Genomic DNA, 15,913 nt, shown 5'->3' with positions numbered 1-15,913 from the left:
CCTAACAACATTATAATCCCTATAGAATTATACCAGTAGGCTTATTTACTAGTGCACCATATTTCACCAGAAAAGGGACAGTTGGTCTGATTTTGGAAAGAAGGGTAACAAAATAGTTCATTTCAGAAACTCTTCCATCCTGCCATAATTTGGTGGAACCTCCTCCAACCAGCTTCAAATGCATTTGCCCATACAATTCAATTCAATTCAATTCAATTCAATTCAATTCAATTCAATTTATTAGATTTATATGCCACCCCTCTCCGAAGACTCAGGGCGGCTCACAACAGTAATAAAAATAGTACAACAATGGAACAAATCTAATAATAAAATATATAAAAACCTCAACAATTAAAAAACCATACAACACATACACATCAAACATAAAATATAATAAGCCTGGGGGAGATGTCTTAGTTCCCCCATACCTGGCGATATAGGTGGGTCTTAAGTAACTTGCGAAAGACAAGGAGGGTGGGGGCCGTTCTAATCTCTGGGGGAGGTTGATTCCAGAGGGCCGGGGCTGCCACAGAGAAGGCTCTTCCCCTGGAGCCCGCCAAACGACATTGTTTGGTCGACGGGACCTGGAGAAGGCCAACTCTGTGGGACCTTATCGGCCGCTGGGATTCGTGCGGTAGAAGGAGGTTCCGGAGGTATTCTGGTCCAATGCCAGTAGCCCTCAATTTACAACCATTCATTTATGACTGTTTGAAATGACAGCGGCATTAAAAAAAGTAATTTACAACCGGACCTCGTACTTATGACTGCATCCCCACAAAAACATGTTCAAAATCTAGGCCCTTGACAATTGACATATGTGTTTACTAGGTAAATACGTGTGCTTCGCTATGAAATTATGTGATGGGGCTTGATAAATTGACACTTAAGGCTTGAAAATTAATAAATAGTTTAAAAAAGGGACTGTATTATTTCGTTAGAGATGGTAAGCTAAAGTTCTGTTATAGATGAAGCCATTGGCCATTGACTTCATCTTCTAGTAAGACTTCTCTTTTACCTTTTGAGCCTAGGACAAAAACAGACAGAGCAGATTGGGGCCCTGGATCACTTCCACTCCATGACTATTTATATTATTATTATTATTATTATTATTATTATTATTTAGATTTGTATGCTGCCCCTCTCTGTAGACTCGGGGCGGCTTACAGCAATGATATCCTTGATTGTTTCCCCAGACTTTGGCTCAATATGGATAGAATCCCCTGTTATGTGTGTTTTTATCTATGTTTCTGCATAAAGCAAACTAAACTCTTGTTTGGTGTTTTTATGGTTCTTTTTTTCCAGTATATTCCCAGGTATTTGTGTTGGGCTGATTGATCTGCAGTTTCCTGGATCTGTCCCCCAACCTTTCCCCCCCTGAAAATGAGAACTCTTCAAATTCACCAAACTTTATTTTATTTATTTTAGTTTGCCAAACAATCATAGGATGGTAATTTGTAAAAATAAAACATTAGATAAGTAATGATAAAAAGTAATGATAGAATACCCTATGAGACTAGACTTTCAATCCTGGGCCTAGAAAGTTTAGAACTAAGACGCCTTAAACAAGATCTAAGTATTGCCCACAAGATCATATGCTGCAATGTCCTGCCTGTCGGCGACTACTTCATCTTCAACCACAATAACACAAGAGCACACAACAAATTTAAGCTTAATATTAACCGCTCCAAACTTGACTGTAAAAAAATATGACTTCAGTAACCGAGTTGTCGAAGCGTGGAACTCATTACCGGACTCCATAGTGTCATCCCCAAACCCCCAACACTTTACCCTTAGATTATCTACGGTTGACCTCTCCAGATTCCTAAGAGGTCAGTAAGGGGCGAGTACAAGTGCACTAGAGTGCCTTCCGTCCCCTGTCCTATTGCTCTTCTATATCTCCTATACCTTTCTTCTATTCCTATATCTCTTCTTCTATTCTTTTATTGATATGTTCTATTACTATATCTTCTTTTCTATTATTTGTTAGATATATTTTACTATGAGTATCTCCTCTATAACCTTCATCATGTATTTTACTATGTGTATATAGATATATACCCACTAAACCCCCCATTGTGTATTGGACAAAACAAACAAACAAACAATAGGACAAGGACGGCAGGCACAATGGTGCGCTTATGCGCGCCCCTTACAGACCTCTTAGAAAAGGGGAGAGGTCAGTTGTAGATAGATACTTGCAACTATAAGTCACACAATTGCTTGCATTTCTCCTATACAGTTTCAGTTTAACCTAGCACATGCTGCACTTAGCTTTCTGAACAGGCCATACTAAGAACGTCAGTCCCTACCAATGGCCCGTCTCTCCTGCACTCAAAGCATTTTATTTTTCCTCCCTTGGCAACCCTTTACAGGACCTCTTTACAGCACTGAAAACAGGAAATGCCAGAAGTCTATTTTGACCAGCGCAATCTCTTTCATTTTTAAAACTGAAAATTCAATGTAGGAGTGTTCAGTTTAGTCAAAGAAGGAAACTGGAAAGAGAGTAACAAGGGAACTTTAGGTGAATGATAAATACTTTTTTCTTTTCCATAAAAGAAAAAAATTACATACTCTGAATCATACACATGTTGCCTTGTAATTTTAGATAAACTTTTCTGCACATGGACAAATGCACACGTACAGGGATTATAGTACTGTATAATGCTCAAGACTGCTGTATAGATGTTAGGAATATTCCGGCAGTTAAAAAAAATCACTTTTTCTGAAGAGTGTCATCTTTGGAAAGACAGTTTTGGATTAAAGACTATCAGTTTTCAACAACTGCCTGCCAGATGCTCTAAAGAAAACAGACTCATTGCAATGAAATGTATGAACATTTCTTTCAACATTGACATGTGCATGATATACAGGCAGTTCTCAGCTTATGACTCCAACCAGAACCAGAATTCCCAATGCTAGATAAGGTGTGTCAAATTCTATGACATTTCCCCCATTAACGACAACAACAGAGTTGGAAGGGAACTTGGAGGTCTTTTAGTCCAACCCCCTGCTTGGGCAATAAACCCTACACCACTTCAGACAAATAGTTATCCAATATCTTAAAAACTTGCAGTGTTGGAGCATTCACAACTTCTGGAGGCAAGTCGTTCCACAGATTAATTGTTCTAATTGTCAGGAAATTTCTCCTTAGTTCTAAATTGCTCCTCTCCTGGATTAGTTTTTACCCATTGCTTCTTGTTCTACCCTCAGGTGCTTTGGAGAATAGTTTGACTCCCTCTTCTTTGTGGCAACCCCTGAGATCTTGGAACACTGCTATCATGTCTCCCCCGGTCCTTCTTTTCATTGAACTGGCCATGCCCAGTTCCTACAACTGTTCTTCATATATTTTAGTCTCCAGTCCCCTAATCATCTTTGTTGCTCTTCTCTGCACTCTTTCTAGAGTCTCAACATCATCTTTACATCGTGGCAACCAAAACTGAATTGTTAAGCAAATCAATGCAGTGATAAGTAAATCACATATTTGAAAGGAGAATCTAGCTTTTCCCATTGACCTAAAGGTGCTTTCCCAAAAGGCAGCTTGGCTTCCTTGTTTTTCTTCCTTGAAAACATTTTGCTTCTCATCCAAGAAGCTTCTTCAGTTCTGAGTTGAACTGAAGAAGCTGTTTGTATGTGAAGTAAAATTATTTCAAGAAAAAAATCCCAAGAAAGTCCATTTCCCTTTCAATAAAAGCATCACTAGGACAACCATGATCTTGTGATTGAGAATCTCCATAGATATTTTCTCCACTGACTTTGTGGGCTGGGAAGGTAGCACTTAGCACTTAGACTTATGTACTGCTTCCCAGTGCTTTACAGCCCTTTAAGCGGTTTACAGAGTCAGCATATTGCCAACAATTTGGGTCCTCATTTTATCCACCTCGGAAGGATGGAAGGCAGAGTCAACCTTGAGCCTGGTGAGATTTGAACTGGTGAACTACAGCTGGCAGTCAGCAGAAGCAGCTTGCAGTACTGCACCCTAACCATTGCGCCACCAAGGTAGAAAATGGTAATCACATGACCCCAATCACCATAAAAATATTCCAGTGCCAAGAGCCCAGATTTTGATCATGTGAACATAGGGATGCTTCAATCGTTTTAAGTACAACGACTGGCCATAAGGTACTTCAAACAGTCAGTAAATGAATGGTTGTAAGTTGATGATTACCTGTACTACATTTTGGTACAAATGTTTATAAAATGGGGAAATTGTTTAGTTAACATAGTCGGATGCCTTTTTTGCAGAGTTGTCTGGCATAGATCTATATAAGTGTTTTCTAAAGTCATCAAAATTAGTGATTATCTCTTCACCTTGGGGCAGTTAATTTAACAGGCAGTTAAAACCTGTTAAATTAATTCTGCACAACTTTTATTTAGATAATGCTTCTGGTAGAAAGAAAATCCCAAGAGGGCTAGTGATAAAATTTATGCTGAGGTTTTTCACTGAGCCACTTTACTTTTGAAGTAGTTCCCTTCTAGTTTGCCCTACCCTTTTCTATCTCACTTTATCACAGGCTCTGTGGCTTTGAGGAACCACCCACACTGATGGATACTCACCTGTCTTCCTTGCTTTAAGATGGTGGGGTTGGCAGCTCCATTGCGCTGGCTGGCTCCTAGGAGACCACTGGGACCCAAAAGCCCCAGCCGTGTAGTGGGGAGATTTCGAGAGGGGATTTGGAATTGGCGTGGGTTTCTTCTGCCCATTCCTGCACCTGCAGATCCAGCTGTCGGTAAGGAGTTTGACTGGCCAAAACCTCGTCTGAGAAAACAAGAATGGACAAATCCAATTCAATGCAACTCAGCAATTCAGCTATTATAAACCCCAAACAGACACCTCACTTAAGATAAATAAGCAGAGAGGGGCGGCATACAAATCTAATAAATAAATAAATAAGGGGGGGATTGGGGCACTTTAACCAATTTAGTATATTAATTAATTAATTAATTAATTAATTTATAATAAATAAATAAATAAATATACTAAATTAGTTAAAGTGCCCCAATCGCCCCCTTTTTGAGGGGTGCCTTGAAGCTAACGATCTCTTGCACGTTGTCTTGTTTAAAACTAAAGACACGGCAAGCTCACTTTGAAACAATTAAATAATGCTTCACAAAATTGCACAACCGCTTTAGAGCTTTGTGCTGACATGACCAAAATAAATAAATCACAGCAAATAATTTAATTCACACTAAAGCCACGTTCCTGTCGAGAATCTGGAAATTAATAATTTTGTATGTGTGATTTCTTCCAACTCCCACCCTGTCACTTGATCACAAATCACTCAACCCACCATAGCTTCCAGGCGCAGTGGAAGTGTAAAAGTTGTTAGGCTGGATTAGGCTTGTTCCTGGGCAACCGCGAGTCTTGATTCCCCCCCCCCGCTAGATCCAAGGGGTATGCCTCCTACCCCTTGGCCCTCTAGGCCTAGCCCCACAACAATAACACAGGGAACTCTCTACAGTATTGGCCCTGCAAGGAGTTGAGTCTGCAGGAGGAAGCCCCAATCTTACGTTCTTTGCTGCCGGTATCCCGAGAGGTCTAAGATGGATTTGCGAGGGAAAGACCTGAATAGTTTTTGCACCTGCTGTTTCCATGACAACAGTCTTTTCTTCTGTGTCTCGGTAAATGCCTGCCCAAGAGAGGGAGTTATGGGAAGGTAGAAGGAAGGGGAAGGAGTGATGGGGGTGGTAAAACATTCAAAATAGAATAATGATTAGAAGAAAAAAATCATAAGTGATCTTTATCATCATCATCACGATTAGCACGGCTGGCTTATTAGTAAAAACATTTCACTAAGGAGGGGAACACAGTACCTTGTTAGAGGCAACCACTGTTCCCAAACAGCAAGTTTTATACTCAATAGTCTGAAATCTGTATTTTTCAATACAACTAATTATGCTTTGGAGAAAGACAAATTGAGCCGCAGACATTTCTGCATTTGAGGTGAATTTGGCTAATTTTGCATTCCTGTCATTCTATGGAGGGGCTGTGAAGTAGCCTTTCTCCAAGTTTCAAACACCATTGCTGCTTTTTCCACATGCAAGTTGCTAAGCACTATTCCAATGTGGATTCGATAGCAGCAAATACTTTAAAGTTCTCATGGCATCAACATTTCAGAAACACTGGTCTCACATGATCCATAATGTTACTTGTCTCAAGTAACATTATGTAGCATGATGAAAAAGTTGGAAGGCACGCTCTAGCCTAGACCAGAGTTGGCCCTCTACTCAGTGCAAGAATCCAGATTTAAGTACAGTGTTCCCTCGATTTTCGTGGGGGATGTGTTCCGAGACCGCCCGCGAAAGTTGAATTCCCGCGAAGTAGAGATGCGGAAGTAAATACACTATTTTTGGCTATGAACAGTATCACAAGCCTTCCCTTAACACTTTAAACCCCTAAATTGCAATTTCCCATTCTCTTAGCAACCATTTCGTTTATTACTCACCATGTTTATTTATTAATGTTTATTTAAAAAAATATTTATTAAAGGCGGACGAAAGTTTGGCGATGACATATGACGTCATTGGGCGGGAAAAACCGTGGTATGGGGGGGGAACCGTGAAGTATTTTTAATTAATATTTTTGAAAAACCGTGGTATAGACTTTTCACGAAGTTCGAACTCATGAAAATCGAGGGAACACTGTATTTCCAACAGATGGCTGTTTAGTCCCAGTTTGGCACGACACTGGTATTGAGCATTATTTCTCTGGGAACTAGCTCACCACTAACTTCTTGTTGTTAACCAATCAACAATACGATGTTAGCGATGAACCAATTCCCAGAGAGATGATGGGATAGGCCATCAAGTTAGTGTTCACTCTTAACAATCACACAAATTGATCTGCCCCAAATTGACCCTTCAGGTTTTCCAACACCGCACCCATCGCCACTGTAGTCAAGTCCATCCACTTCTGGTCATCTTCTTTTTCCATTCATCTTTCCCAGTATTACGGATTTCTCAAGAAAGCCAAGTATTCGCAAAATGGGTCTAAATTATAATAACTTGACCCTGATCATTTTGCCTAAAACAAATACTCGAGATTGATTTGTCTATGAACTCTATTTTCTAAGCTAATCATGGTATTCTCAGAAGCCTTTTCTAGCACCAACATTCAAAAGCATGAGTACTTTTTCTATCCTGTTTAATTAAAGGCTAACTTTAGTGGTTAATTAGAAATTTTAAGATTCCTGATTTTTTTAAGGACTTTTCACAGCTTACCACGATCAATGAAACCAAAGTTTTTTCTATTATATTTTCTATTATATTATCAGGCTTTCTTATTTACCCAGTATGCATATTTTTTCCATGTTCTTTTCTACTTTCTAAAACCAGTTTGAACATATGGCATCTTGCTTTCCATGAAGGATACTAATCTGTTACATGTCTCTATGCATTATTTTGCTAGCATATGAAATTAAGGACATTTATAGAATAGTTTGCACGTACTGTTAAATCTTCTGGGGTAATCTTCTGCTAATACGGTTTGATTAAAATCTTTACCGATTCTTGTTCTTCTGTTGCTTGCCATATCTCTATAAATATTTTATTAATTTCTTTACCCTTCTGACTTAGTAATGACCAGGGTGCTGATTTAATTTCATCTTACTGTACTAGAAATTCTTGTAATAGGGATGACATTCTAAGGAATCTTGGGTGTTGATATCTCTCTTGTCTATAATTTCAGCATACTCCTTCAAAACTTTGTTTGAACTTCCTGAAATCGGTTACTATTTCTCCATTAAGTGTCTTTTAGCAAACCAATGCAAAGTTGGAACCTCTTTCTAAATTTGGAGATCTTTTGGATCTTATTTGTCTGTGTCTGTTTTCATCTTTGATGTCTTTCCAGATTTCCCTGCAATACTGTTTCTTGTCTTTTTAACAGCTCTCTGAAATATTTTTCAATGTTCCTTCCTACAATTTTGTCTTTCTTGACTTTGGCTTCTCTTCTTGGCAATTTCTACTGTTTATTCTGACATCCAGCTTGCTTTTGTCTGTTTTGGGATCTTTGGCATTTTCTGTTGACATTTATCTTTAAAAATGTCTTTGATTTTATACTAGTTTCTCTGATTCCCTATAAATGGTTCAAAACGTCAGAGCAATTCCCAATGTTCTCCTTGACAACTGTGGGTATAAGTTCAAAATACACCCTGGAAATTGACTGACTTTCTATTTTAGCTTGAATTGGAACATGCATATGAGCAATTCATGATTTGTTGCTATTATAAGTGACCTCTTCTGCCTATTTGTATTAATCATATAAACAATTTAATTTCTGTGCATTCCATGTATTATCCATGTCCATGTCCATGTTCTTTGAAGTCTGGATTAGAAATCAGGAAATTATTTGATTGGCAGAAACCACTAAGCTGTTCTCCTTTATTTCTGTGTCAACTTTATTTTCCCCCCTTTCTACTTCCAACTTTGGAATTGCACTCTTCAACCACAAGAAGCACATCTTGTTTGGATGTTCAGTCCATTTCAGACTGAATTGTTCCTATTATTAAAAACTATTGTTCCTAACAAACAAATGGGATCTGCCTTCTTGTAACTTAACATTATTCCATTTCTTGCATTTTGGAACAACAGACAGCAAACTACTTCTTCTGTAATTTAAATTACTTGAAGAGTGTTATAATCTCTCAGCCAATCTTCCCTTCTGGAGGCTAAACAGCCTCTTCAATCTAACTTCATAGGACTTATAATCTAATTCTTTTGATTATCTTTGTTGAACTTTATTTATTTATTTTATTTATTTATTTATTTATTTTGTCCAATACACAATGAGGGTTTTAGTGGGTATATATCTATATACACTTAGTAAAATACATGATGAAGGTTATAGAGGAGATACCAATAGTAAAATATATCTAAGAAATAATAGAAAAGAAGATATAGGAATAGAACATATCAATGAAAGAATAGAAGAAGAGATATAGGAATAGAAGAAAGGTATAGGAGATATAGGAGAGCAATAGGACAGGGGACGGAAGGCACTCTAGTGCACTTGTACTCGCCCCTTACTGACCTCTTAGGAATCTGGAGAGGTCAACCGTAGATAATCTAAGGGTAAAGTGTTGGGGGTTTGGGGATGACACTATGGAGTCCGGTAATGAGTTCAACTCGGTTACTGAAGTCATATTTTTTACAGTCAAGTTTGGAGCAGTTAATATTAAGTTTAAATCTGTTGTGTGCTCTTGTGTTGTTGTGGTTGAAGCTGAAGTAGTCGCCGACAGGCAGGACGTTGCAGCATATGATCTTGTGGGCAATACTTAGATCTTGTTTAAGGCGTCTTAGTTCTAAACTTTCTAGGCCCAGGATTGAAAGTCTAGTCTCGTAGGGTATTCTATTTCGAGTGGAGGAGTGAAGGGCTCTTCTGGTGAAGTATCTTTGGACATTTTCAAGGCTGTTAATGTCTGAGATGCGATGTGGGTTCCAAACAGATGAGCTGTATTCGAGGATGGGTCTGGCAAAAGTTTTGTAAGCTCTGCTAAATAGGGTGAGATTGCCAGAGCAGAACTACGTAGGATTAGGATTACAACTCTTGAAGCCTTCTTGGCTGTATTGTTGCAGTGGGCTTTGGCACTTAAATCTTTTGTTATTAGTATACCAAGGTCTTTAACCGAGTGGGGATTATCTGTGATAATTTGATTATTCAGTTCATATTTGGAGTTCAGATTCTTCTTCCCAATGTGTAGAACAGAGCATTTGCTAGTTGAGATTTGGAGTTGCCATGTGTTAGACCACTCAGAAACAGCATCAAGGTCTTTTTGGAGAGTAGTTGTTATTTACTTATTTACTTATGAATCTTCATTAGGTTTAATTAAGAATTTGTGGTTAAACAAACCATAGCTTTGTTTGCTTTCCTAGGGCCAGGAAAGGGCCAGGTGGAATAAATATTATTACACTGTCGTAAAAAATCAGACTGCACCAGATTGGCAAACATTTTTGGAAGAATGAAAGTAACACTCCATAAGAGATTGGACTGTAACTAATGAGTTCTCTTAATAGTCAGCTTCAACTATATTTAAACCGTAAGCCTGGGACAGGGTGACAGCAAAAAATCTAATAGGATCCATTTGCTCTTTAAAAAAGTGAAATGAGGTGAGATGATAGGTGGCTAAGGTTGACCAGTCAACTGGTCATTTGGTTTTTAGTACTCCAGATGTTATGGAATCTCTCTTCAATGCCAGATGCCATAGAAAAGCTGGCTATAAATGCTAACTGTTATTTGATAAATATAAAACATCAAAAGTCTAGAGAAAGTGTTGAAGTTTTCTGGAAGCCAAAAGACGGTTACAGTAAGCTGTGTGAAGTTCAGGAATGCCAAAATTGGAGAAGAGAAATTGCAACTGAGAGGCCCAAATGTGACCATAGATAAAGAAAAGGGCAACAACATTTGATCTATGCAAGATCATTATCAACCAAGGGGGGAAAATTCCAGAGTATTTAGACCCATATAAGGAAAATGTTTGCTAATTGTAATTGCAAATTAATAGTAATTATATTCATGGCATTGGACCAGAATACATACGGAACCGCCTTCTACTGCACAAATCCCAGCTGCCGATAAGGTCCCACAGAGTTGGCCTTCTCCGGGTCCCGTCGACTAAACAATGTCATTTTGCGGGCCCCAGGGGAAGAGCCTTCTCTGTGGTGGCCCCAGCCCTCTGGAATCAACTCCCCCCAGTAGAATGGCCTCTACCCTCCTTGTCTTTTGCAAATTACTGAAGACCCACCTTTATCGCCAGGCAGGGGGGAACTGAGACATCCTCCCCCAGGCTTTTATATGTTATGTTTGGTATGTATGTGTTGTATGGTTTTAAATTGTTGGGGTTTTAGATATGTTTTATTTTAATATTAGATTTGTCTCACTGTTATATTGTTTTTGTATTACTGTTGTGAGCCGCCCTGAGTCTTCGGAGAGGGGCGGCATACAAATCTAATAAACAATATAATAATAATAATAATAATAATAATAATAATAATAATAATAATAATAATTCAGAGGTGGTTCTTTCATTAGTCTATTTATTGTAAAGCAGAAGCTTTTAAACATCATTTTATTAATAGAGAAGCAAAGAACCAGAAAGGATCCTTAGAAATCATTTATTCCATTTCCCCACTTAATTATGAGTGCTTCATTTAATACTGTATTTATAATAACTAGCAATGGGGTTTGACTGATTTGTATTCGAGTCTTCCCAAAATTACCCGTCTGAGCAGGAACTGATCTTTACCTAGAGCTAAGATGCTATCCCTAAGCCACACCTGTGCCAATATTAGTGCTCAAATGATCATATTTGCTGATCTAGGAAATCCAACAAATCTCTTCAAGAAATGGGAAGAGTTTGCTAATCTCCCCCCCTTCCCTCACCTATGTAAAATTACTCACCTCATGAATTAGGCATTTGTCTATGAGTTGTAGATAGGAGCTTATATTCTCCTCGTCAGGTCTGGAGACAAGGAGTTGGGTACAAACTGCAAAATAAGAATATCATCATCAACAAACCACATAAGTTTAAATGTAATGAGAAAATTGCAATTGTTTTAAATCTCTCGAAGAATGAACTCAAACTGCCCTCATTGTAGTGACCTGAAAAGAATTGCCATCAATGGGAAACAATTTAAAAAATGTACAGACACAGGCTGGATTCCATTCATGCCTTTTTCAGTTTTGTTCCAGCCTTTGCTTTCTGTTACTGTGGTGTCGATTTGGAATTATTCCATGTAGTTTTATTTATAAAAAGGAAGCTGCCTCCTGCTTCCCCAGTTCCAGGATGGAAAAGTCGCACGAAGGACTTTTAGTACATAGGACAAACATGGAATAGTGTAATCTAATCAGTGCCATCAGGGGGCAGGCATGAGCATAATACTGAATCCTTTGGGATTGGGCGGAATAGGAGTTGAATTAAATAAAAAAACCACCCAGACTTATTTGGATCAGGCAGCCTATACATTAATCAATTAACTAACTAACTAACTAACTAACTAACTAACTAACTAACTAACTAACTAACTAACTAACTAACTAACTAACTTACTTACTTATTTATTTATTTAGATTTGTATGCCGCCCCTCTCCGCAGACTCAGGGCGGCTCACAACAAAGTGAAAAAAACAATTTACAACAAATCTAAATTTCTACTAAAAACATTTTAAAAACCCCATTTTCTAAACACACATACATACACACATACCATTCATAAATTGTATATGCCCGGGGGAGATGTCTCAGTTCCCCCATGCCTGACGACACAGGTGGGTCTTAAGGAGCTTACGAAAGGCAAGGAGAGTAGGGGCAGTTCTAATCTCCGGGGGAAGTTAGTTCCAGAGGGTCGGGGCCGCCACAGAGAAGGCTCTTCCCCTGGGGCCCGCCAACCGACATTGTTTAGTTGACGGGACCCGGAGAAGGCCGACTCTGTGGGACCTAATCGGTCGCTGGGATTTATGCGGCAGCAGGCGGTCTCGGAGATATAATTAACTTAATAAGAACCCCCTGGACCAGACTGGCCTTGCAACAGGCACAAGTGGACCGTGAATAAAAAACCCTCCAAACTCACCTTTTCCCATCACTTTAGTAAACTGTCCTGGGATGTCCCCTTCTGGCAAAGGGATGCCCCCAGTTTCCCCCTCACAACTGGGTAAGGTGTGGTGCTGCATTCCTCCTGAGGCAGAGTCCTTGCAATCCGACCCTGGGTTGTCTGAGCCAATCAGAGAAGTTGGTCGATAGAGATGAGAACTGTGCTCATCCAATGACAGGTTCTGGAAAGCGTACGCTTTGATTGGGGTAAGGATCATTTGGTGAAGCTCCTGCAATGGGAGCCGCAGATTGCCTCCTTCTAGGATATCCTGCGGGTAACAAAACAGACACCCCCCCCTCCGTGAGCATCTCAAATCCTGAACCATCCCATAAATGTCACAGTTTTCAGCCAAGCATGAGTATCAATGAGATATCAGAGAAATAGCATAAGATAAGATAGAACTTGAATAAGACCTGGTTTGGTTCTGCAACCCAACAGGACCGACACAGACTTCAGAGGATAATCAGAACTGCAGAAAAAACAATTGCTGCCAACCTGCCTTCTATCGAGGGCCTGTATATTGCACAAGTCAAAAAGAGGGCGGTGAAAATATCGCATCCTGGATATAAACTGCTTCAACTCCTACCCTCAAAAGGTCACTATAGAGCACTTCACACCAAGACAACTAGACATAAGAAGAGTTTTTCCCCAAATGCCATCACTCTGCTAAACAAATAATTCCCTCAACACTGTCAAACTATTTATTAAGTCTGCCCTACTATTACTACTAGTTTTTTCTCGTCATTCCTACCACCCACTTCTCTCCTACCACCCATTTCCTTCCACTTATGACTGTATGACTGTAACTTGTTGCTTCTATCCTTAAGATTTTTATTAATATTGATTGCTTCCTTGTTGCTTATTTGACCCCATGACAATCATTAAGTGTGGTACCTCATGATTCTTGACAAATGTATCTTTTTCTTTTATGTAAACTGAGAGCATATACACCAAAGACAATCAAACTTGGCAATCAAACTTGGCCAATAAAGAATTCTATTCTATTCTATTCTGTCAGGAAGACAACCCAAAGAAGAATCCTAGTGAATGTTTAACACCTAACAAGTCAGCAGAATATAAGACACTGTTTTAGCTTTGGTTCATACATTGCAAGTAACCATGACTTGCTTAATCGTGGTTTGTAAAATAAACAAAAACCCATTGGGTTAGATGCTAAACCATATATAATTGTTCATAAATAACAATCACTGAATTCACACACCCATCTAAACGAGTGTAACAAACATGCTGCCTTGATTCTGTGAAATCTGGATTTTTATTCTTGCTCCTCCATATTATTTCCTATGTTTTTAGCCAACCTAGAATAAATTGATGGGAGGAATGATGAAAATCAATGTAAATGAACTCACTCATAACAGATGGCTCTCTAGTCTCTTCCTGCAGTATATACAGTGAAAAGGAGCTCACTGTCTCCATCACTAATTTGTATGCGATCCTTACTCTCACTTAGAAGATTCTAATTCAATTAGAAATAATTTTGACATACTTATATACTGAATTGCAATCTAGAAATTATTAGTCATTTTTGCTAGGAAGGTTAAAGGTAATGGAACTTATCAACTTCATACAATTATAGTTCCCAACCTCTACTGGGAAAGGAGAAACCATGACATTGGACCTCCTGTAAGAGTAGAAGATCAAAGGTCCACCTACATTAACACCCTGTTTCCAAAATGGCTAGTTTTCATGTAAACAGGTGATAATTTCCCCCCTGTTTTCTGTTTCTATATTCAAAACTTACTCTTTGGATATTAAAATTTCATTTCAGTATCAAAGTTAGCAAAATAAATACATACTTATTTAATTTAATAATATTAATCTCCCAGCCTAAATATTTTATCTTGAAAGAAACAAAATTACTTTAAAGAATGTTATAGCTAACTTTCCCTTTAGACAATCTTAGCAAGCAAACTTCTGTTTCTTACCAACAGCTCTAAACACTTCTGTAACCTACAACATTGCACAGTTCACACAGTTCCATTTATTTTTTTCTGTTTTTCATGAATCCCCTAGATGTGTAACATTCAACTGGAGCCATAATGTTTACTTATAAAGTGACTAAACAGTGTGACATCTACAGGGATTTAAATCAGAAGTAGGTACATGGTTCCAATAGTGCAAAGTGAGATTCCGGCTGCATAATGTCAAAAATCTGGAAAATATTGTGTGAAAAAGCTGACACTTCATGAGATCTGATGCTAATACCCCATCCTTCAAGATGCTGCAGAAATAGAGAGAGGGAGGGAGAGAGAGGGAGTGCTACCCATGAGTGCATGCTCATGAATACAGACAGAGGGGGTTGGACAACATTCTGTCCTTTCCAAATTGGGTGCTCACATGCTGGAACAAAATAGGGCCAACTTTATTGATTCTTCTGTTAGCTTACTTACAGGGCTTATATATCCCTCCAGTCAAAGCTGGCTCTGAACAGCTTGTTCACACAAATAAGGTTAAACTGTCGAGTTTAAAATACCAATACAATATAATAAAAACAAAGTCCCTGAGAGAAATGGAACTCACTTTCATTAATCTTTAGAATACAAAAAGGAACAGGTCTTAACATTCCCACCCACAAGGCCTGTTCAAAAAGTGATTTCTGTAGCCAAACATCAAGCAGACACAAATTTGAAATCATAGAAACATAGAAGTCTGACAGCAGAAAAAAACCTCATGGTCTATCTAGTCTGCCCTTATACTATTATCTGTATTTTATCTTAGGATGGATCTATGTTTATCCCAGGCATGTTTAAATTCAGTTATTGTGGATTTATCTACCACGTCTGCTGGAAGTTTGTTCCAAGGATCTACTACTCTTTCAGTAAAATAATATTTTCTCACGTTGCTTTTGATCTTTCCCCCAACTAACTTCAGATTTATCTCCTTGTTCTTGTGTTCACTTTCCTATTAAAAACACTTCCCTCCTGTACCTTATTTAACCCTTTAACATATTTAAATGTTTCGATCATGTCCCCCCTTTTCCTTCTGTCCTCCAGACTATACAGATTGAGTTCATTAAGTCTTTCCTGATACGTTTTATGCTTAAGACCTTCCACCATTCTTGTAGCCCGTCTTTGGACCCGTTCAATTTTGTCAATATCTTTTTGTAGGTGAGGTCTCCAGAACTGAACACAGTATTCCAAATGTGGTCTCACCAGCAGTCTATATAGCGGGATCACAATCTCCCTCTTCCTGCTTATTATACCTCTAGCTATGCAGCCAAGCATCCTACTTGCTTTCCCTACCACCTGACTGCACTGTTCACCCATTTTGAGACTGTCAGAAATCAGTACCCCTAACTCCTTCTCTTCTGA

At 38.7% G+C, this 15,913-nt stretch overlaps 1 protein-coding gene across 5 annotated transcripts in view; it reads right to left on the bottom strand.

The window, feature by feature from the left end:
* The window catches only part of SAMD4A (sterile alpha motif domain containing 4A), a 185,804-nt gene that overhangs the window by 14,499 nt on the left and 155,392 nt on the right, over positions 1–15,913 (bottom strand). For all 5 annotated transcript variants that reach the window (XM_070749541.1, XM_070749530.1, XM_070749568.1 and 2 more), the window contains 4 exons: positions 12,561–12,849; positions 11,393–11,478; positions 5,509–5,627; positions 4,555–4,756 (listed from right to left, as the gene is read on the bottom strand). In XM_070749541.1, the coding sequence (XP_070605642.1) occupies positions 4,555–4,756; positions 5,509–5,627; positions 11,393–11,478; positions 12,561–12,849 (696 nt within the window). The remainder of the gene's footprint in view (positions 1–4,554; positions 4,757–5,508; positions 5,628–11,392; positions 11,479–12,560; positions 12,850–15,913) is intronic.

Source organism: Erythrolamprus reginae, chromosome 1 (genome assembly GCF_031021105.1).
Source record: "Erythrolamprus reginae isolate rEryReg1 chromosome 1, rEryReg1.hap1, whole genome shotgun sequence".
NCBI classification, from domain to species: Eukaryota; Metazoa; Chordata; class Lepidosauria; order Squamata; family Dipsadidae; genus Erythrolamprus; species Erythrolamprus reginae.
This window is presented reverse-complemented; position numbering and strand designations above follow the sequence as displayed.